This window comes from Sander lucioperca, chromosome 13, assembly GCF_008315115.2.
Source record: "Sander lucioperca isolate FBNREF2018 chromosome 13, SLUC_FBN_1.2, whole genome shotgun sequence".
NCBI classification, from domain to species: Eukaryota; Metazoa; Chordata; class Actinopteri; order Perciformes; family Percidae; genus Sander; species Sander lucioperca.
Genome location: NC_050185.1, coordinates 16,171,520 through 16,195,385, shown reverse-complemented (window position 1 = coordinate 16,195,385; position 23,866 = coordinate 16,171,520). Strand labels below are relative to the sequence as shown.

The window sequence follows — 23,866 nt, the reverse complement described above, 5'->3', positions numbered from 1 at the left end:
AGGATTCACAAAAGAAACTTTTTTATCAAATCAAATACAAAGTTCTTGAAAGCACCGATCACTGAACACTAAACCCCAAATCTCCCTGTCCTCCTTCTTACAACTCTCTCAGATTGCTTGTCAAATTCAAATGTATGTGTTCATGATTATGACCACATGCTCTTTCCTTGGGTGATTGCTGAGCGGTGTTATTAGCTTTATCACATTTCCCAGCAACCAGCTTGGCCTCTGATACTAGCTCCACAGACACACTCACCTGCACTCCTGGTTAATTTCCTGAACATCAGAGAAAGAGCTGGGGTGGGTTCGACAACAAAGACAGGAAAGAGTTTGAAAAACGGACGGCTTTGATAGTTATGAGCTTATTGTGCTATGCTAAGCGCTTTTTCTATGTGTGCATGAGTGTGTGTGAAATGTGGGTGCCATGTGGGGTTGAAGGTGTGAGAGGAAGTCTAACAGGCAGTCTCATTTGTACACCATTAGATCCACTGCAATAGGCACACACAGAAACTACTTTGATGACTGTCGGGGCACCTCGTAGTGTGCTCCAGGTGTTCAGTATGACCATAAAAGAACTTGACACTTAACACAGGTTTTCTTGTTTATACTAATAGAATAATGGAATAATATTTCACTGTGCATTATGTCCATGGATTTAAATAATATGAAACACTTCCCTGAAAGCTACAGATTCCCTATGAAGATTTGCCAGGCATCCGTGCTTTTTATTCAGTCGTTGTGATGATTGCGGCCCAATAAAGATGGCAGGGGGCTGTGATTTTAACGAGACCATTCGTATGGCTTGTGGCTCCTCTTGTTCTTTCTTTCATTCTGTCCATCTATCACACTGCTGAACATGCCAGCAGTGTTCTGTTCTGGCTAATGTTATAGGTATGTCGCCCTCTGATGTGGTGGTTCTCTGAGGGAGATTTTAACTGTGGTGCAATGTGAGATTGGAAGGAAGAATATTTCAGATTGAACTTGATAGGAGGCAAGTGAACAGTGAGTCCAGAAAACCTTATTATTGTCAGAAATGTACCGAGTGTACTGTGGGGCTGCATTCTGTGTATGTGTGTGCGTGTGAATGTTAATATATGGCAGTTTTATTTGGATACAGCCTCTCATTTGTTTTTGTGTGAGGGAGTGTCATTTGGAGCAAATATAACCTCCCCCAGGACATTGTGATCAGTCCCAGGCCACAGGGAAGATTCTGGTTTCTTCTGTGATTTTAAATTACAGGTGGTTTTCATTTTAGTGAGAGTATCATCTTCGGATTCTTCTCATCTTCAGCTGTCTGGCCCCTGCACCCTGACCCACCCTCTTTTTCTATGTTACCTAACTCTTGTGTCCTCACGTGCACTGTCAAAACTTTTTTCTCCACTTCTTTACTTTTTCTTTGTTTTTCCCTAGTCTCTGCACTAAAAGAAGAAGGCACTGTTAAGTAGGCAGTCATGAATCATTTAAAAAAAAGAAGAAAAAAACCTTTAAGAGCTTTGTAACCCAATCGACGCCAAATATAGCATTTTAACATCAAGAAATCATTATGAACTTAATTTTTAAATGCTTTTAAATACTGTAGACAGTCCTACTGGTGGGACATTTGCAGCCCACACCAGTCCCCAGAAGTCATTTCAAATGTTGTGCCTTCAGATCTAAATTCACTAAACCCTCCTGGATTAGTTTAAGATTTAAATCCAGAAAAGGGCTTCACTCTCCAGTGCAAATAGAGCAATAGTTTCTTACAATGGCAGAAGGGAGGATTTTAAAAGACCCTCAGCAAAATCTCTATGTTTATCCAATGTGTTTATCTTCTTCAGTAAAGCAACAATGAAAACTGTCAACCAGAAGATATAAAGATGCTCTTTGCAAAAAGAAAGCTGTTTATGGAAAATGTGGTCATAATTTTAGGAAACACTTACAGTAAGTGGCCACTGCTGTGGGATAGAAGCTGCAAATCATCTTCACTATGGCCCCATTTTGTTCACGATAGTTACACAAAAATAAAGATAAAGAATTACAATTACATATGGGTGTTCAAAGGTTCTGCATGTGTCACCTGTAAGGCAGCCCTTCCAAGTGATTAGGTCTGACATATTGAAACATGAGATATAAAAAGGCAGTGTCACAGTTCTGCAGCCCAGCTTCAAAACTGTCAGAACACACACCAGCAAGTCCTCCAGAGTCTTCTCATCATTCAGTCATTTATAAAGTGTAGCTTTTGCTAAGCCTCAGCCTATAGTTGGGACATGGTGAAGTGCATGTCTCCAAAAATCAACTCAAGAAAGTTGGAACCCTTAAAAGCATTGTTCCATATTTGGACAGCATAATAACATGTCGGTATTGATCCATAGTTAGTGTTGCATGTTGACAGACTCACCCTCATTTTTCTTCAGTTGTATCAGTTCCTTATTTTGTGCAGGACCAAAGGGGTCTGGAAAGGCTCATCCTCTGGATTCAAAGATCCAGATGTTATCACCATATTAAGATTGCAAGACTGTTTGCATTATGATTCCAATACATATCTCCACAGATATTTACAACACAATTAGATACATATAATCGAGAAAGCACAAGGTTTTGGTGTTGTTTTCTAACACATTGGAGTTTACAAGATAATTATAGAGCAGGCAGGGGGCTTGTGAACGCAGACAGTCAAGGTTTCTTTGTCATTGAATGAAGGACTTCTTATTTCAACAAAAACTCCACAATGCGCATTCCCAGGCAGTAATTATGCTTTGGGTTTTCACTGAGTTTTGCATCTGAACTGATTAGAGACATATTATCTTGACTTACCTTGTCACAAAGTTGATTCAAAGTTCAGAGTTTTCATTAAACTGTAACATTTAAGGCATGACACTGGGGAGACATTTGTGCGCTAGAACGTTTCTGTTGCCAGGGATCATGGATCAAAGTGGCACACTTAAAGGGGTGATAGAATGCAAAACCGAGTTTACCTTGTCATAGTTGAATTATGACAGTTCGTTGGGTAAAAAGGACATACAGAGAACCTCAAAGTCCCATTGACACCTCTTTCCTATGAAAATCTCACAATTTGATACTGCTGCTGAAAAGGGGCGAATCTCAGCAAAGCTAAAAGTTGACGTCAACTCCTCAACTCCTACCTTATTTGGCTCTACCTTCTTTGTAACGCCCCAAAATTTACATAGGCCACTGACTGATCTGGGTTTGTCTTGTGAATCTAGGTTGCGCAGATCTCAGAAATTTTATACATTGTTCGTCTGCTATTTCATCACTAAATTCACTTCTGAGACTTTTTTATGCGAGAAATCAACTATGTAGAGGTCAAATATGGGCCGTTTTATGAAAATTGATGGCTAATTGCAAATTTTGTCCGACTGTGTGTCGGAGTTCAGGAGCTCCTCAGGCTATCGTGACAGCGGCTGGTGCTGCCTGGGTTGCTGCCTCGCCGCCCGGCCTATCCTCCTTCACAGACCCCGGCCCGCTGTGAGCTAGATGGAGCTCCGTCACGGCCGGCAGCCCGCAGCACTCCATACCCATGCAAAGTCACCGTTTCTGGGTTACTGGACTACCAAATGCCGAGGCCCTGATGGAGCTCCAGGGCCTGCAGCTCACTGTTCTCCCTCCCCTCATCCTGCTAAATGGCCGGTGTGCGTGAGTGAGAGTGCGGTCAGCGAGCTTGTTACGCCCGCAATCTCCTACCACAGGTTCCAGTTAATCTTATAATGGATATGTGTGTTGAGTTATTTAAACAAACGATCAGGGAAATAAACGCCTCTTGTCCGCAAGTCTCATTAATAGAGCCCGCGGTGAGCTGGATGGAGCTCTATCAATGAGAGCTAGCTAGCCTCCTCCTAACGAGACCTCTGAAATTTACAAAAATGCATTAAATTGAAATTGGACAAAAGTGTGCTTTGTAAGACCTTAGGGTAGCTGTGATATAAATGCCGTGATGAAATTCAAACTGTAAATATACTATAGTTATGCCGAAAGTGTAGCGGCGAACTTTTCCCATAGGATTGAATGGAACACTAGCAGCTCCTCCTAACAAGACCCCTCAAATTCACAAAAATACATTAAATTGAAATCGGACAAAAAGTGTTAGCTTTGTAAGACCTTAGGGTAGCTGTGATATAAATGCCGTGACGAAATTCAAACTGTAAATATACTATAGTTATGCCGAAATTGTACATAAAAGTGTTTTCGTAAAACAGCCCCGCGGAGCCCCGAGCCCCGGTAGTCCAGTAACCCACAAACGGTGACTTTGCCCTGGGTATGGAGTGCAGCGGGCTGCCGCTGTCTCATCAGACTGTGTGGAGCTCCTGAAGTCCGACACGTCTTACCAAATTTGCAATTAGCCATCAATTTTCCTAAAACTGCCCATATTTGAGCTTTATATAGTTGATTTCTCGCATAAAAAAGTCTCAGAAGTGAATTTAGTAACGAAATAGCAGACGAACAATGTATAACATTGCAGTGTCTGAAATATGAGACCTGCTGTCCCTTCTCCACTGTATGTGTATGTGCTTCGCTCAACCAATCAGTGTGCAGCTCATCTAAATATTCATCAGCATACCATATTTGGAAGAAAAGATCTCGTTCCAAATAAAGCCATTCCACAGGGATGCATTAGGCCCCACAGAATAGCACCTGGGCCATTTTCAGCCCAACCAATGTTACATACCCTATTAGGAGACCTTAAGAAACCGTGTGAAATACCCTATATAATCATTTTATCAACCCCCTTTTTTGATTCACCAACCTGATTATCGGCCGTCGGACAGTCTGGCGAGGTCGGTGACTCGAGTCTGTTTGGTGTGTTCCGTGCCGTCATCAGTCGGAGGAGCCGTCAGCATCAATTTTGGGCGATTTGACTTGTTGAATCAGCCAGTGGGCAGTCGGACTCAATGACCAATCTGATTGGTGGAGTGCTAGCCCTTGACTAGCGAATCAGTGCACGAGAAAACCGGAGCTGACAACGCCAGTATCTTCTTATTATTAGCCATCATATTTTCTTCCGTTCAGCGAGTAATGACAACAACAATCCTTCTTGACTACTATCAACACTCTCTGATGAAAACAATGACTGACGACAGCGTGCTCTGTGTTTACTAGGTCTAGAGAAATGTTCCGTTATTTCTGGAATACATATTAGCGCTGCCTGCTGTTATGGAGACATATTAAGTTTCGCGCACGAGCAGAACGTATGCTCAAGTCGGCGTCGCTTCGGTGTGTTCCAAGGCACTTTTTTGAGAGATGGGAGCCGACTGCCTTTTCTGCAGTCCAACTGCCTTTTCTGCTGACGGTCGGCCGTCAGGTTGGTGAGTCAGAGCCTTTAGAGACTCCAGCTGTGTCTTCCCTTCTTTAACACCATCCTCATCCTTGGCGTGACATCAACAGGATATCCTATACCAACACTGCTGACCTCAGTAGACCTCAGTCCACTGCACATTCATATACTGTGTGTGTGTGTGTGTGTGTGTGTGTGTGTGTGTGTGTGTGTGTGTGTGTGTGTGTGTGTGTGTGTGTGTGTGTGTGTGTGTGTGTGTGTGTGGTGTGTGTGTGCTGGCATGTGGTCTGCTTTCCATTGAACTGAATCAGAGAAAGTGTCAGTTTTTTAAAGAGCTCTAAGCGCAGGCTGTAATTGACTAAACCTGTGTTTAGGACGTGTGCTTGTAGCTGGTGCAGTGCATGTGCTGGTTGGGTGCTTGGCACAGTTTTTTTTTTCTTAAAATACAGAGGGCAGCAGCAGACCTCATCAAAGCTTGACTACTGTTTAAAACTTGCTGCCTGCTAAACCTACTCCCTGGATTATTTCAAAGGTCATGTCCACTCACGAAACCTCCTCCATAAACACACACATACACAGTGATCCAAACACACACAGTATGGACTGTGGGAAATTGAGATAAAGACTGTAAACACTTATTGGTCACTGCATGTTTCAGCTAAGACTGAGTTTAGCATTTCAAATAGGCATGACAAAAGAAAATCTCAAGTCGAACAAGCTCTGGAAAGTGTTTAACTGACCACTCAGGTAGTATTATAGCTTCAAGATTTGGGGAAATTTGCTTGAAGAAAAGATCGATACAACTGTTATATCTCTCCATTCAATAAACAAATATGAGTGTTGTATATTGTCATCTAACTTTGGGCAAGAAAGCGAAAATGTGGAAGAATTAATTTGATAAAACTACTGTTTGAACAGGGGTATTTGTTTAAAACACACATTTGCCTATAAAACTGCATTACTACAGATGTTTAGCATTGATTAGTTTGTTGAGCCCAGTAAGAGGGGTCAACCAGGCTCAGTCACTGACTGGAAGGAAATATTTCAGCAGGGCTATCGATGACATTTTGTCCAAAAATCTCAGAGAACAATAGCGTTGAAATCCCTCTGTAGATCTGGCTTGGAGACCAGAAGGTACTTGGCTCCAAAGATTTCAAAGGTTTTTTTTGTCAAGATTGGAAATGTTGATTTTTAGCATAAAATGCTTTTCTTTTCTATCCCGGATTAACAGACCTTCCCTTCCCTTATAAAGAGTTTGGCACAATAAAGAGATCTAATGATTAAAAGCGCTGGTCAGTGTTTCACATGGAATGTGATAGAGCAGAAGTCTCTCCCCTCTTAAATGTGCTGCATATTTAGCTGAAATTTGAGCATTTCACTGCCCATCTCTATTTCTTGTTTTCCTACAAAGCAACACTAAACACTAAGTAGGCCAAGCTGATAAAGGGATAATCAATAAGGTCAAATGAGGGTTAACCACCCCCTCTCTGCATCACTGCTAAACATCACATGCAAGCTGTATCACAAAAACTGCATCTGGTACTGGTAAGATTCCAGAGTCCACCGCCAGATAATTTGGGTCACATAAGTTCACTTTTTAAAATGGCAACACATGTAAAATCTGAAACTGACAAGTAGCCAGCTTCTTTTCGGGCAAATATTTCACTGTAATTGGAGGAAACCCCAAAATACATTTAGTACAAAAAAGGTTAGATGCCATATGTATTTATTAGTTGTTTTTTTTAAAGGTTTAGTTTATGATTCAAGTCTCTTGGCTTTATCCAGTGAGGCCATTTCCATGCTATCAGAGTAAAGTGAAAGAAAAGGATTAGATTGTCCTGCTTAAAGCATCTGGTTTCACCCCCTAGTATGGCAGTTAGCATGTAACAGCTGAAATCCAGGCGACATCTTGGCAGAGTTTGTACATTTCCAGGTGCAGGGAAGTTAAAAGCACCCTAAACTCCATTTTCTCCTCTTGTAGGGAAATAAAAGAAAGATTTAGATATTGTCTTCAAATACAACAATAAACAGTGAAGGATAGACCTTTACCCAACACTTTAATACCTCCAAAAGGACTCACAATCCAAGGATAAGGATGGTTTTCATTGACTTTAAATATGGCCACACTTATTTTTTACAAGGTACAATGGGTGTGGCCTTACTTCTAAGTGCACCATGTTAGTTAGTTAGTTAGTTACTTATTTAGTTAGTTGCATACTTCTATCTAAAAATTATTTAATGTACATCATTTTAAATATTTCTGCCTTGAATGCAATGCATGCCTCACATCATACTGTGTGTATCAACTGATCAACATAATTTATGAATATCAAACTTCTAACATTATCTTATAGAATTTCATAAAGTGAGCACACCCCATATGGGATTGAAGATTGAGAATAGTTTTGACAGTAGTGTGTGAAGGGTTGCGAAGGGTTAGCTTGTGATTACATTTCAGCAAGTAAAATAACTATGAGGCAGATTTTGATTAGGCAACTTGAAGAACTTTATTTAAGGTTAGAGTTTAGGTTACAGCTTTGTTAGGGCAAGTAACAATACAAATAATTTGAAATGATTAGAAATTTGAGAGTCTTGGCTTTTGTTTTGGGTTAATTGAGAAAAAAGCTAGCAAAAAAAAAGTAAAATATGTAACACATTCCCATGTCACCAGGCTTATATGGTATTAAAAAAAACTTGTATATTGTCTTTCTGCCTTTATGCTGTCTTTGGGGTGGGTTGTCACTTTCAAATGCACAAAAAGATGCATTTTAGTTATCACACTACATACAAATATAGATACTGCTTAAAGATTCCCAGGAAATCAGGCTGCAAATATGCAAAAATAAGAGCTTGAACAGTAAAGGTGACAGCCCAATAAAGCTGTCATGTGTACATATCTGGTTGTCATATATGGGCCCATGTGTTCTCTGTACTGCAGATGCATATGTTCATGTTCATATGTGTTTGTGATATTGCTGATATCACTCACACGGCTGATATCAATCACTGGCAGACATGGTACAGATGTAAGCAGTGTTTCAGTAGACACAAATAAGTCTAAACAGCTGGAAGAACTGACATCTGAAAGGAAGATAAGAGCAAAACAGCCCTCAGGATATTATTTGTGTCCTTAGACTTGTCCTGCTGAAGAGTATCTGCTTCTGCAAATGCCTCTGCTACAAGGCTTTACACACAACAGGAGGATTTTGTCCCATTCCTTCCCTACTAGAGATGACAGTCAGAACAATTCAATTCAATTCAATTTTATTTATAGTATCAAATCATAACAAGCGTTATCTCAGGACACTTTACAGATAGAGTAGGTCTAGACCACACTCTATCATTTACAAAGACCCAACAATTCCAGTAATTCCCAAAGAAAGGCTCACATTGCCGTTGTCTCCCTCTTGCTGCAAGTTTTCCCTCCAACAAATCTCTTGTTGTTGGAGAGGAAGAGAGGGAGGAAACCCTTGGGGCTCCATGGACAATAAATTCACCACGTATCTCTGTATCCCCCTCACCCCGACCCCTAACCATCTACTATCATCTAATACTGTACCAAATGTGGTGTAGACTTTCTCTCTCTTATGTTTGGGTTCATGCTACTGGTTTGATAGACAAAATACAATCTATCTCAGATAACTGCCTTCATTAAAACATGGTCCAGATGTATCATTTGACTCCATTGTTGAACACCGAGGGATTCGCTAATTCAGACAAATGAAAGCAAAACAATAATATTTAAAGGGTTGGTGACAGGAGGGGTTCCAGCCAGAGATTGTTGGTTGTTGAACATTTGAGACACAATTGAGCTTCTAATGTGGATACAGCACTCATAGAAAAGCTCTCAACATCTTGTGAATTGCAGGGGGGGGCGTAAGTTGGTGTTTCTTTAACGGATATATTTTCTTACTGTCAACAAAAAAGCTGTAGTGATCACTTACATCAAGTTTTGTCTGTGTAGCCAAAGTCTGATTCATCTGTGCCATAAAGCTCAATTGCTGTCCACAAAATATTAAAAACACAGCAATGAGCCACAATTTGCACCGGGTGAAATGTTCCTTCATTGCCAAAACACAGACATTTTAGTTTATTTTAAGTAATTCCCACACACAGAGTCATGCTGTGAGAAATACTCACTAGAGAACCAAATATATATTAATCCACCCCTGAAAATAAAACAAATGCATTATTTACTCCAATGCTATAATTAGAAACCTGATGCTTGTGAGCGCTGTGGAAACCGTGCTAATGCAAACTGAAATGAAAAAGCCCATTAACAGACCAGTAAAAGACAGACGTAGCCAACTGCAGGCTGTAAAAATGAGCTCATTGCAAAGAACAGAGGGATGGGTTGGGTCAGAGAAAATCCGATAAATACAGATGTGACTGTGTGCTCACACATCACTCCACAGCATGCTGGCTTGCCAGTGTGGCTACACAGAAGGGTTACTAGCTCTGTGGTTCCTGTAATGTCAGAGTGAAACTGGAGAGCTTCAGATTTGACCATAGATACCTATCTCTGTCAGTTTGTGTGCGTGTGCGCGTGTGTGCGTGTGTGTGTGCGTGTGTGTGTGTGTGTGTGTGTGTATGTGTGTGTGTGTGTGCGTGCGTGCGTGCGTGTGTGTGTGCGTGCGTGCGTGTGTGTGTGTGTCCAAGAGCACGCCCCAACCAAATGCAATTAATGTGAACCCACTTAAGGTACATGTTGCTGTTACTGTGATATACCCAAAGAGACAATAAAACCTTCACAAGGAAAATTGAAAGACAGAAGAATCTAGACTCGTCAATTGTAAAGTAGATGATTGCAAAGAAATTATGACAAGGATAATGATGACAATACCAGTGCCAGACAGTTTAAGGATCTGTTATTATCACTGTAATCCATTAAAAGTACAGACATTCAATGTGGCCCATATATCACTGTTAGTCAAGCCTTCTTCTTTTCATTCCTTTCTGATTATCAGGTCCTGACGTCTCCTCCAATCCGGGCAGCAGGCTGATTAGACTGAAGCACTGAAGCAGAACCGGAGAGAAGCAGTGTATTGATTGTCAGAGTGACCTTTCCTTTGCCACTGTTCTAGAGATGTGGGGGGTTTCCATTCTTTAAGACGCCGGCTCACCACCAGCCAACGTGGCTAAAGACAGGAGCACTTCTCAGCACAAATGACATTCATAGCTTTTACACACTAAGTTGTAATCATTGGGATCTCAGCAGGGTAGGACCATCTTACAACAACCTTTAGCTCGGTCCTACTAAGTAGAGGTGGGATGACAATCAACATAACTAGCCATGTTCATAGAAATATTTGCCTATGGTCATTAAAGGGACTTAACGCAATTACACAATACCAATGTAATAATATTGGCCATGATAATTATTTGATATTTATTTTATACCTACACCTAAAAACTACCATTAGCACTATACTTTGATTTTATTTATCTTTGACAATCAAACAAGCAACAATACAGTGAACGTATCAATAAATAATGGTAATGTGTTGGGTTTGATTGTATCTTATTAAATGTGTGTATGTATATGAGTACTGAATTATCAAATCTAAATCCTTTAAGATCCCTTACCATATCTATTTAGGTTTAGCATTCAGCAATTTAAAGTGACAACTGTTATAAATAATCATATTTAAGACCTAACTGTCACAGATTGACATTCAAAGAATTAAAAAACAGATTGGTTTTTCAGCTATATTGTGTGTTATTTATAATAAATGATGTCCTGGGTGTTTTGTACATCTTGTTTTGCTAATGAAAAAGAGATTAAAGTCATAAAAGATATGATTAGAAATGTATTAAACTGAGATCATAATGAATCCAGGTATCGTAATCAGAATCAGAAAAGTGTTTATTGCCACAGTAGTTACACTTATGTGGAATTTGCCTTGGTATTTGGTGCATACATAAACAAACAAACATATTAAACATCAAACTGGGTTGCCTAAATAACACAACTTTACTTAACTGTAACTGGACTGATTGTTAATTTGAATCAGGTGTATTAATGCAGAGACACATCTGGATGGGCTGTCCACAGCATAATGCCTGATTAGATATAGTATGATTATCTTGCAACACAAGGGGCTCGAACTGATCTCAGGGAGCTTTTATCTGGGTGATGATACAGCTTCACTATATTGATAGACAATGGGCAGGACTGCATGAAAATGCAGAATTTTAAACTACTGTCAAAAATTCATTTCTCACTAGAAAATTCAGAGAATTTGTGTACTTTGTTTAGACAACATAGAGATACCTGTAATTTATCTTTACAATGATCAATTGAAAAAACTGATGTTGAAAGATGCTCTATTTTGCATCAACTGCAATTGTGTAGATAAGGACACAATTCAAACATTATTTTTGAATTCACTTTTTTAGATAAACTTCTGAAATTTTGCACACTAAATGTACAGTCACCTCAAAACGTTGTGATTGTTTTCCATGAACATCAAAGATTTAGTTTGGCAGAAATTGCAGTTTTTGTTGAAACGTTTTAATGTACTAAGGGGCTCAATTTTTGATACATAAAAAATATGAATGGTAAATTGGAGGAGGACAGTCTGGAGATGAAGTTCCCAAAGTTTGGTGTCAATAGAAACAAAAAAATGTTGGAGGAGAAAAAGTTTATCAGTTTTTGAAAAAAGTAGATTAATGGACTTCAAAATTGCTACAGGCTAAAAGCAGGGGAGCATTTCTGCTCTATTGGGGCTACAGTTTGACGTAAGGTACAACACTGTAACATGTATGGTTGATTTGTTATGAATTTTTTAAGTTTGGAATTTAAGTTGGCTTGTGTAGCACCACCATCAGGACTATTAGCAAACAAATTGTGTGGACTGGACTGATTAAGTTTGGCATAGGACTGGACGTGTGTGCAAAGTGTGGTGATTTTTCGTGCATGGGAATATGGATTTCTTAGAAATAATAATAAAAATAAAAATAATAATATTGGCAAAAACAAAAGGGTCCCGCAGCTTCGCTGCTCGGCCCCTAATGAAGCTTGTTGTAGTTCTGTGTTGCTGTGTTGCTGTGTAGTGTGATAGCACTTCTGAAGGCATTGAAGCAGCTGACAGATTGGCTGAGGCTGTGTACAGTAGAAATGCAGGGTGGGGGAGGTGAAGAATTGACTGTTAAGGCGCTGACAAACCAACCCCATTATCGGCCGTCGGACAGTCTGGCGAGGTTGGTGACTCGAGTCTGTTTGGTGTGTTCCTTGCCGTCGTAAGTCGGAGGAGCCGTCGGCATCCATTTTGCCAGTGGGCAGTCGGACTCAATGACCAATCTGATTGGTGGAGTGCTAGCCCTTGACTAGCCAATCAGTGCACTTATGTTAAAAGACTCACCAGAAATGACGAGTGGGATGAGCGTGACGAACGCCTCTCAAAATCTGACAAAAATCTTTCAAACTGACCTTTGTCGATCAAAAAAACAGACAGATTCAGCAACTGTATGGCCTATTTTCTCGCTTAAAATGTTTTCAGAAACACGTTTCGGTGAACTATTTTCGTAAAATACGAGATCGTATTCCAAACGAGCCGCCATTATGGTTGGCTTTGAAATTCGGAAGAAGCCAGACCCACGTGACGCGTTTGTTATTTCCGGTTTTCATTTTTTGGGCGACAATACAGATTAGCGCCGCCTGCTGTTATGGAGACGTATTATGTCTCGCGCACTCGCAGAACGTACGCTCAAATCGGCGTCGCTTCGGTGTGTTCCGAGGCACTTTTTGGACCGACGGGAGCAAAATGATCAGTCCGACTGCCTTTTCTGCCGACGGTCGGCAGTCGGGTTGGTGTGTCAGAGCCTTAAAACCACTTCTAGAGTCTGAAGCATGGATGGAGGGTTGGAGATGGCAAATGAGAGAAGAGGGGTCTGTGGTTGAGGCGTGTGGCAATAATGGCAGTTACAGATCTATATTTGAAACAGATCTTCAAAATCTAGGCAATTTTCTTAAGTGAAGTAGTGGAGAGAAAATACAGAGGATGTGGAGGAGGGAGGTAGGACAGACAGGGCAATTGACATTATTGGCGGTTAAGACAGGGAAAAGACATCTGTGGAGGGAGTGGGCAACCACATGAAGCCATTGGATCCAGATGGGACAGAAACAGGTATGCAAATATGTTGATCTCAGTGATATGAAGTGATACATTAAAATGAATAAAAGGAAAACCATGCAATATGATTGAGGGGAAAGTTGAAAATCCAAAAAGTGATGTTAAGATGAAGATCACAAGTGATCATAACATTTCATAGAAAAAACACAGCAGAGAATGGCAGTAATTACGGTTCAGGGACAGTGCTCCTGGACCTCTGACAAACATCCAGCTAAGCACACACACACACACACACACACACACACACACACACACACACACACACACACAACCTACAACACAAACACATGTGGGGAGCATGGGATGATCAGACCATTACTTAACCAACACATATCATCCCTTGCACTGCAGGGCAGGCCTGCCAGCAGGGGAAAACCAACACAGCAACGTGACCTTTGTAGAGAGAAAAAGGGGTGGAAGAGAAATGAAAAGATGAATGATCTCCAGCTATTTAGCTCCAGCTTTAGCTGACATAGTGTAGTCTTGCATTGCCAGACCTCCACAGCGCTGTGGAGTAAGATCTGGCCCCTCCACACATCCATTCCTGGATAGGAGAAAAAACAGTCTGGGTTGTTTGCATTTATTTAAACCAATCACAATCGTCTTGGGGGGTGCTAAGCTCCGGTCGCAGCAACGGTGGATCTGCAAAATGTTCTCGGGAAGGAACTTGTTTTGGTGGAACATTTGCACCCCGCAAAAGAAAAACGTCACATACAATATTAAATGAAGTTAACTGTTCACACAATACAGTAACATGAGCTATTTAAATGAGCTGGATTCATGGTTAAACGTAATTTGCTCTTACCAGTGTATCGCTGTGTGTATTTTGTCAATAGCAAATCCCCGCCAATCGGTCCCAAAACCTCCCAGTTAGATAGTAAATGCTGTAAACATATTCTTTGTCTTTACAATCCTTCCCTGAAAGAACCAAGCAGGCCTTTTTGCTTGATCCCATTTTTCTTTAAAACTTGCGAAGTTGAAAAACACAGCAGCACAAATATCAGACCTAATGACCTCAGCGCCACAAGAAATAGAGGAGAGTGACTAGGCAAGGTGTGATTTCCGTTTGTTTATTTGTTTTTTTTGTTTTTTCTCGAGACCGCAGAGGGTGGGGAGTGGGAGAGAGTTTTTGTTCTTGTTCAATTTCTGTTCATCTGTTACAAGTACAAATACACTGAAAGATCACTAAAAGTACTGGAACAGTTGTGATATGGGAAACTGCAAACAATAGGCTTATTAAGAGCCTAGAGAAGGTGACATGCAACCATAGAGTTCATGACCTGCCAGGGAAAATGTTCTCAACTATCAAACTGTCTTTGAGGGAAGCGTTCAAGCTGCATCTGCTCCAGTGAAGCTGCTTACTTGAAAACTAATGCATCTGTTAGGCAGTTTCTGTGTGTAAAAGCAACTTTGTAGACATGTAGAAACGCGTTATTATGGAACCCACGCAACTTCTAGGCAGGACCCGCCCTTCAATAGCAATCACACACTACTATTGGCCAGGCGTCCATGCTTACGCAAGGTAACGTAACCCAATTTGTTCAGGTCCTATCCCGTGACCAATCAGCTATCCTAACCTTAACCACTCGAGGTCAATGCCTAATCCCAACCAATCGAGCTGCTTCGTAGGGCGGGACTTGCCTAGAAGTTACGTGGGATCCATAATAACGTGTCAGAAACCATTTTTGTGGTCAGTAATATCAACCCATATTTATATTAACTGTCAGTCTTACAGTGTAGTATGAAAACTGAGAATGAAAATAGATATGCAATGGATCCTGGTGTGATCAAATCATCCTCAAATGATCAAATCACTCCAGCCTGGGAATCCCCTTTTATTGCCCCCTTAGCTTCAGTCACGCAAACCACTTCAAATGGGTTTTTATATTATAGTGAATTATCTCCTCCTGTGGAGCAGAAGGTTGAGATAAAGAGAGAGTCTGTTAGTAACTTACTGGATCAGCATCAGAGATTGAGCTATTGGTGATGTGATGTGGTGCAGATGATCATACACTGCTGAATCAGCTAGTTTGGAAACCAGAAACCAAAGACCCTCGATCCCTTGCTTCCATGCTTCCCTTTAATCCTCAACGACCCCATGTATGCCAGACACACACAAGCCACCACCACGACTGTCTCCCCCTGGGCTCCCTGGGAAAAACCGTCTCCTAGCCTGCAAACTTTCGTCACTCTTCACCACACCTCCATCTCTAATTTAACCAGAAACCTCATGTGTGGTGCCAAGCAAGCCCTGCTTCAGATGATCCCTCATGTAACCTCCAGCGCTGAGGGCTTAATTCAAACTCAGTGTCAACATTACCTTACAATCAAGCTGCAGTCACGCTTCTCAAGACTTGAGGATGGAAATCAAATAACTGCACATTGTGATCAGACGTCATTTGGGTTTCCGCGAATGAGGCCAATTCAAACTGAAGTGCCAATTATACATTTAAAAAAAGCAAACACACTTTCACTGGCATGTTTCTATTTAACAATGTTCAAAAGCAACAAGACTTTATTTCACAAGTGCAAGGAGTTCTGCTACATGTTTTCACACTGAACCAGCTTGGTTCCCATGTTAAACAAGCATATCCAAGTTGTGTTTGTCTTGCTTTTTTTTTTTTCTACCTTTTTCACAGCAAGCGTCTATCCTTTCCATTCTCATGGGGGTTTCCCAGCCTCTTGTGTAAATCACATCTCTCAACACAGTTTACTGGCTAGAATCAATGGGCAGACGAAACATGCCAACAACAAACAGACCCAGTTTAGCTGATAGCTATACCCATGATTCATCATGTGTTAGTCTAATTTGATTTTATATGGAATATTCATTGCAGATTCACGTAGGGTATAGCAGGGTATTGTAGCCTATCACGTCGCCGCCATCTCTTGTGGTTGCAGACATTATTTCCACGCTTCTGTGTTTCCACACTAACCCACTGCTCTAGTAGGCCTAACTAAGCATGCAATCTGATGGGATCCCTGCCAGGATTTCTGATGTCCATTCATCATCCATAAGACACACTGTTTTGCATGCTTACATGCTTTTCTTTCATTCTCACATCTCTCTCATAGACGGGCGAGTCTAAGAAAAATAGGTTTTACACACATGCATGTACGCACAATAACAACCCTTCTCTGTAGAGGACAAAGAAAGGAGGTGGGAACTTTGGATAATTCGGTTACTGGAAAATCAAATACAATAACCTTGAGGTGTGAAACGAATGAGGAACAGTATTGAGTTAAAAACCTGAAGTGTTGAGCAGCATGCATTGGTGGAAAAAAGGCTGACTCTTTTTTTCTTCCAGATTCACTTTAAACAACAGGAATTGGTCAACAACGTCATTTCCAGTGTGTTAATTGCACTTAGGGATTTATTCTGCTAAAAAAATTATACATTTCTTGTATTGAGGACCATGCCTTGTGTGGAGACAGCTCTTAGATAGCAGACCATTAAATTAACCATGGCTGTACTGACAACATAATCAAGTTTTTTATGGCTGATGTTTTCAATAGTCCTTTTGTAGCCTCTGAAAAAACATGGAATCTAGAGCAGAGTACACTTTAGCATGAGTAATGAAAAGGTGTGTAAACATACAGGAGATTTACAGCTATGATTGTGAGTAATTTTATGTATTAAAAGGATAAAAAAAAGATATATCTTAACATCTTTCCTTAATTCCCATGTCTACAGCTAGTATATTATGTTGTAGCATGACAGTTTGCCTATAAGCCTGGATCAAGAGTGACACCTAGTGGTCAATATACAAAGGACAGAGTCACTCAAACACTTCCATTCCTAACCTGCATAGGAATTTGAACCCATTTATTTTTTTCCCTCGACACACATTTATTAAAACATGCTAGTACTGTGACTCAGCATCCAGATAGGAATCAGGCCTATAAGCACCCGCAGATTTACACACCACCCAAGAGAATGTGCACAAATTGGTGTTAATTATTTTATAGTAACATATCTTCCCCAGCAAATCAGGATTTCCGTCACTGCATGGAAGAAATACACTTTGTTGCTGCTGACAGGTAAATCTCTGGCAAGAGAAAAATGGCAGTATATAGTTTTTAAGATTCAACTTGATGCTTAATATTTTAGGTTTTATTTGTTTAATTCCTGATGGTGTTCTTTTTCCTATTTTTTACATTCCAAATCCAACATTAGACATGATAACAAAACCTGCATATTTGTTATTGACTGGATGTCTATCTTCCTGCAAAAAAAACCTTCTTACAGAGGAAAGGTCCTTGCTAATACTTGAGCAAGTTATTGACACAGAACACACATCTCCATTTGTGGTGGTTTTAGCAAGCAACAGGGAGACTTATACACTTAAAGGGAAGACAAGAGCAAACAGCAAAAAGCTAGTCTCGCAGATTGTTGGACTTCTTTGTATCAGTGTTGACACAGTGCTGTGAAGATAGGTCTGGCAATGCAAAACTAGTGTTAAAGGAATTAATTGGACCCTCCATAAACAAATAAGCATTTCTTTTATTTATTTGTTGTGGTCTTTTTAAGTACTTACACACAGACATAAGCATACACCTAAGACAATATCTGAAATGTAATCCTGCTTTAACTTAAACATTATGGCACAATAAAGGGTAGACACAAAGAAATAACATGTTCCTGTATTCCTTAATGTGAGTTGTATTAATAAAATGCAATTGAAGATTTCTTATATAAGAAAATGTATATAGTAAACAAGATTTTTGTTATTTTGCTTATTTTGTGTGTTGCATGACTTTTGTCTTATAAATAAGTGACGGTGAAGCTCTTCATGAAGGGATTAACTAACATTGCACTAACATTGAGAGACAAATATACAAAAAGTAGGACATATTTGAATCAGTTCAAACTCTGTAACAAATCAAAAATGTGAAGTTTTAAAACTGCAAATCAAGTCACACAGTAAAACCACATCCTGTTTGTCACAGTCAGGCCATTTGGAGGTAAAATAATGTATTCCATTTTTCATGGGAGACCTGTTAGATTGGATGCACCTCACTTAACATCCCATCCCTGCTTTATATCCTATTTATGCTACCATCTTGACATCTTGACAAAAACTTGCCTAAAACTCCCTGTTGTATCTACATAATATTCAAGTTCAATAGTACAAACAACCCCTGCAACACAACCTGATTAATCTCTAACTTACACTATTGACAAGAGTCATTAAGAGAAAGTGTAATATATAACTAAAGGAAAAACAAAGTGCTGGTGAGGTTTCGGCCGTCCATGTGCCTCAGCTAAGAAGAGGACTGTTGTCTTTCTGATCTTCAACAAGATCATCCTCCCCTGAGAAGACAGGCTCTGGTTTTTTGACCTCTTCAACAACATCCACTCCTATCAGACCCACCACCCTGAAATGTGGGGAAAACACAGCATAAGAGCAGCAGAAAAAACATTTGATACATTACGGTCTCTACCAATTACAACTAAACTGGGTAACGGTCTTTTCAGCATAGCTTCTCTCTGCACACGTGCATCAGCTTCTCTAAATTAGAGACATTTTCAACACACAAGTTTTCACCCATCAAAGTCACTGATGTTTCATATGTTACAACAACCCTAAAACCCCAATTAGTGCACTAGTAGCCAGGTTTGACAATCTGTTGACCTACTGAAAAAAGGGATTTTTTTTTTAATGTGTAGCCCATGCTGTCCTCAGCTGTTAGGCTGAGATTGCTGAACCAGTGGCTTTGTTATTCTTTAACTACTCACCATGTAACAGAAGAAGCAGTACATGTGACAGAGATGGATTTACTGGAGGAGTTTTTTGTTTCACGTTACGCCTCCCACACTGACTCAGCAGCACTACTTTGCCAACTCAGTGTAACAAAACAAATGTAAGAACACAATGTACCACAAATAAGTATCCTTTTATGGCCACTTCTATATAATAAGACAGCATCAATGTTGAAGGTGTACACGTATCATTCAAAATAGAAAAGAAAAGACATAATATCATAGATTTAAATTACTATATGAAGAGATTTGGTAAGAGAAGTTGGATGTGGTGAATGCAGGAATGAGGAACCAACTCTTCTTGTTTTCTGAGGGCCCAAAGAGTCAAAGAAGGCATTCCTCTTTTTCTAGTCAAGCAAAACTAGCAAACAGTGACTCAGCAGATAAAAGGTGTTTGTAATGCAACTCAATCCAAAGAGTACAGCTCTACACATGAAGCATATCTACACAGCATAAACTGTTTCGTGAATTGCTGTTTTTATTGTAGTATAAATGAATACCTTTGGGTAAAATACTCTCTGAACACCTTTTCAAGTTTGGAAATGTATGCTTGTATGCTACAATTATGTAAACTATTTGGTCTTTGTTGTAATGCAAACATGCAAAAGCACTGGTACAGTCCTTTAATGTTATACACTGGCAACATGATTAACTCACCCTAGGATAAACAAAGGGATGACACAGAGTCCTGCCGACAACAGGAAGACAAAGCCAGGGTACCATGCCACTGTAGCAGCATAGACGCTGTTGAAGACTGCGCCCGATACATTGTTAGTTAAACTGTCCAGGAAGGAAAGAAGGGCAAACAGGGCTCCTGCAAAAAAACATACCCAGGAGAGAAAAAATAAACAAGTTTTAACAAGTGATAGAGTGACTAAAAAAAGGATATGCAGTATAGTTCCAAGATTCCCCTCCTCAATGGAACAAAAACTTGGAGTGCTTTGTTTTCAAGTAGATCATGAAGTTGCTGGGACAGGCAACTCTTGAATGGACATTGACTCTACAAACACACAGACACGGTTCTGTGGCTCTTGCAAAGCCCTAAACCCACTCACCCTGCTCAGACTTTGAGATGATCTTTGATATCATGGAGCGCAGAACAGGGAAAGGCGTGATAGACAGAAGCATTGGCACCCTCACTGCGGTAAACAAATAGCAGAAGAAACACTTTATATTACACATCATAATACAGGGACTATAATATAACCACATCATATTGTAAAATACATAAAGAAAAAACATTTACCAGCTGTTCAAGGTTATCTTTGTAAAAAAAATATGAATTAAAATTTAAATAAATAATGCAGTGATAATATATCATAATTACAATGTCTTATTGGCTTACTATAATCTGATAAAATACACAAGATACTGTAACCCTAGTAACATTTTTACACATTTTTTTCAGTAGCTAAAATTTGTCTTAATTTTTTTAATATGATATGCCCTGTCTTTTTACACCTATTTATTTTAAGTAGAGCACTTCATGTTATATATTAGAAAAGGTCTACATAAACATGGATATAAAAAATGTCATATATGTGATGGTTAGCAATACTGAGGCATATTAGTTATTAAACAAGGCTACAAGACCATACATTCTGTGCATAATTTCACAACACAATTTCCAATATCTGGCAAACAGTAGAAGGTGAATCTAGTTAATAATGATCCACCGTGCTCGTCAAACTACTCAACATTACTGAACTTCTCTGAAAACAGGGTATGCAAAAATGAAACCAGGTGCAGGTTTTAATCCCATTTCTTAACATTGTAAACAACTGACAGACAAGGCTATGGTAAAATAAAATTCACTAAACAGGAGGTTCCAAACTAAAGTATATTATTGGTTTAAGCAGCACTGTTGTTATACAGTGTTTCTCACCTATAAACATCAGTAAAGTGGTCTTAGCAAACGCCAACAGAACCATGCCTGATATGACAGACAGGATTCCCATCAGGACAATGAGCAGCTGTGGCACACCACAGTATGTGAACGCTGACACTCCCACAAAACTGGTCAGGAACACAGTGGTGGACAATGCTGAGCCGTAGCCAATCAAAATCTCAGTCCAGCACAGTGGCTCATTCAGCTCATAAAGCGTCATCAAGGAGATCCCACCCACATAAGTGAAGGAGAAGCTGGTGAAGAGGAGTATCAGGAGGACCAAGACAGTTTTACTTCTGCGGCTGGTCCTAGCAAACATGTGGTAGACCCCATAGATCATCTGTTTTATGGCTGAGGGCTCAGGAGACCCATCTAAAAGAATGGCATCAGTGGGAGGCTTCTTCACAGTCTCTTCTAAAATGAAAATTGCATAGAGCAGAATCAAACACTGACACAACGCAGAGGTTAGGAAAGGCCAATTAAAGCCTGCAGCTCTCAAAAAGTAGCCTGATGATATTGAAGCCACCCCAGACAACAGGCCAATCATCATGTCCACTCCAGCCATGCGCAGCGTCTTCTGATGGCCATCCTCACACAAGTCTGCTATGTAGGCGAAACAGCCCCCCAGAAACGTGCCCAAGCCGCCAAACAGAGAACTGAGAAGCGAAGAGCCAATGAGCAAGTAAATGTTGAGCTCAAAGTAGGACACTGTCATGAAGGCCAAGGCGTAGATCAACGAGCCAATCAAAGGCATGATGATTGTAATCTTGCGTCCTCCCAGGTCACTATAGGCCACAAGCATGAGGGTGACAACCAAAGAAGGGATTGTGGAGAAGAGCTCTGTGTAAAGGGAGAAGAGAGATGCCTGCCTCTGTACCTCCTAGAAACACAGAAAGAGAGAGAGCATGGTTGAGTCTAAATATCATGTATGGGTTGGCACTGGACTGCATTCAAGTGTAACAGCAGGCCTCAGAAGGCAAAATATCTACCATTAAATTGGCAACTATCCTAGAAAATGATATCAGTTAAACAGAAATAGTGACAATCCAATGTCATGAAACCAACACAGAATGAAAGCACTTCGATGTGTGCATATGTGATTTTTTTCTCACTTCTCTGCTTTGTTTCATTCTTCCTTTTATTCTTCCTATAAATATAACATTACCATTTTTTACAGAAGAAATATTTTTTTCTAAATCCTTTTTATAATGTGATATGCCTTGGTGTACTGCAGACTTAATTGATGTGAACTAATAGTGATATATGTGCTCTGACATTTTAGCAAAAGTGTTGCTATGACAGCATATACATTCAATATTGTCTGTACAAGTTAAGAACAGTGACCTTTAGTCACAGGTCTCACCATATATCCTAATGGTGCAGTAAATCCAGTATGTTTTTATCTGAGCTGTGTTGCTATAAGGGATCTGAAAGGATTCAGGTAACTGAATTCTACTTTTACCTTGAATTACTTATATGAATGCTCTCTTACATTGAGTGTTAAGTGACTAACCTCGTGGTAGCTGGAATGGTTGCTGCTGCTGTTCTCTGCACATCTAGAAGTGTTGTCAGAGATGGGATAGGTGGTGTTTGTGAGCTCCTGCCAAAGCCTCCGGTACACATACTGCTGCACAAGAGGATAGATGAGAAAACTGGAGAACGCGTACAGTGCAACCACAGGCTCCACGAGGAAAAGACCCTTCATTTTGAAGGGTTGCAATATTCCTTAAAAAAAGAGATGAAGAGAATACATTTAAAGTTAACATGAACACAAATAATAAGGTAAACTGTGCATTGTCTGAGCAGAGTTTTTTTTTTTTTTTTTTTTTTAAACATATTCGTGTATAAATAAGACTTTTTGTTGCCCATCACTTTAATAAAATCCAGGTACATTGTGAAGGTTAATGACGATATCCACTTTCCACTTTAGTAGCCTACAAAACAGGTTACAGCTAAGACTACGTGGAAGTTCCGATATTTAGCGTTTGCACTACATTATCGATCCAACATTATGCGACAGTTTGAAAGTGGTATATATTATTGTTAAGTGGAATATAACATAATAACCCTGTAATTTAGCCTACAGTGTGTTTGTTTATACCTTCGAATACTGCTTTAACAATTAGATAACACACAATGGAAGACAACAACAGCTTAGCCTTTACCTTATCTTCTTTCAAGATGTTGACCAGAAAATGCAGTACAACTCTCACCTTTTAGATCGTCGCTTGGATCATGTTTACAATTACATTGCAAGACATAGATATCTTGCTTTATACAGAAGTGTACGGCGTACTGAAATCCCGATGTCCCGCCTTTCACCATACGATTGGACAGCAGTCTTTCAAGGCTGTTTATTCGATAGCTGGAACTGTCAATCATGAGAAAAATCGGGCGAGAACATTTTGTGACTTCCTGTTGCAGGCTCTTTATTGCATATTAACGTGTATTTGAAATACCTCCAAGGACCGTTAACTGGATTTAGCTAATACATTGTTTTATTTACGAACTCTAAATGCTTCCGTTGTATAAAAGCACAAGATACCTTTACTAACGTTAGTAACGTTGATGTAGGCGTTGGAATGTACCATTTTTGCCAACACGGAAGGATTTTGTTGTGACAGCGGAGAAACCGAGAAACCCGGCGGGGGCACTAGACGGTAAGGCGAAATCCCTCATCCCTTCCTTATATCAAACCCGCAACTGTAAGATAGAGCCGACATTCAAATATATGCACAGACTTATGTTTTACATGGCTGAGTCGCTCAAATATATGCATTGAAAGTAAATGTCATCTTATCATCCCTGAC

At 40.0% G+C, this 23,866-nt stretch overlaps 2 protein-coding genes across 26 annotated transcripts in view; one reads left to right on the top strand and one right to left on the bottom strand.

The window, feature by feature from the left end:
- Positions 1–1,823: 1,823 nt before the first annotated feature.
- Positions 1,824–23,369, bottom strand: slc46a3 (solute carrier family 46 member 3). Of its 4 annotated transcripts, XR_004894925.1 has the most exons (10): positions 23,270–23,369; positions 22,570–22,781; positions 21,054–21,936; positions 20,224–20,307; positions 19,826–19,982; positions 18,634–18,783; positions 18,482–18,531; positions 7,224–7,229; positions 5,045–5,047; positions 1,824–1,834 (listed from the first exon to the last, which is right to left on the bottom strand). XR_004894925.1 is itself a non-coding variant. In XM_031280907.2 (7 exons), the coding sequence occupies exons 2-6, from the start codon at positions 22,759–22,761 to the stop codon at positions 18,666–18,668; spliced, it is 1,434 nt and encodes a 477-aa protein (XP_031136767.1). In that variant the 5' UTR covers positions 22,762–22,781; positions 23,270–23,369; the 3' UTR covers positions 17,889–18,531; positions 18,634–18,665. The 4 variants fall into 4 exon arrangements, 3 of the variants coding, with proteins under 3 accessions (XP_031136767.1, XP_031136766.1, XP_031136768.1); XM_031280907.2 differs by lacking the exons at positions 1,824–1,834; positions 5,045–5,047; positions 7,224–7,229 and having other exon boundaries at positions 17,889–18,531; XM_031280906.2 differs by lacking the exons at positions 1,824–1,834; positions 5,045–5,047; positions 7,224–7,229 and having other exon boundaries at positions 17,889–18,783.
- Positions 23,370–23,449: 80 nt separating this feature from the next.
- The window catches only part of synj1 (synaptojanin 1), a 30,369-nt gene continuing 29,952 nt past the window's right edge, over positions 23,450–23,866 (top strand). For 21 of the 22 annotated variants that reach the window (XM_035990909.1, XM_035990918.1, XM_035990910.1 and 18 more), the window contains exon 1: positions 23,451–23,716. The gene's annotated coding sequence lies outside the window, so the exon portion shown is untranslated. Of the gene's footprint in view, positions 23,717–23,866 lie in introns of all 22 variants that reach the window. The other variant, XM_035990919.1, reaches the window with a different exon arrangement.

Excerpts from the sequence above, each read along its gene's own strand:
- slc46a3 (XM_031280906.2), bottom strand. The coding sequence starts at position 22,761 with ATGAAGGGTCTTTTCCTCGTGGAGCCTGTGGTTGCACTGTACGCGTTC. Across the intron at positions 20,308-21,053 it reads CACTTTACTGATGTTTATAG|TGAGGGTGCCAATGCTTCTG; the intron begins GTGAGAAACACT and ends TGTTTACCGCAG. Across the intron at positions 18,784-19,825 it reads ATCCCTTTGTTTATCCTAGG|GGTGGTGGGTCTGATAGGAG; the intron begins GTGAGTTAATCA and ends CCCACATTTCAG.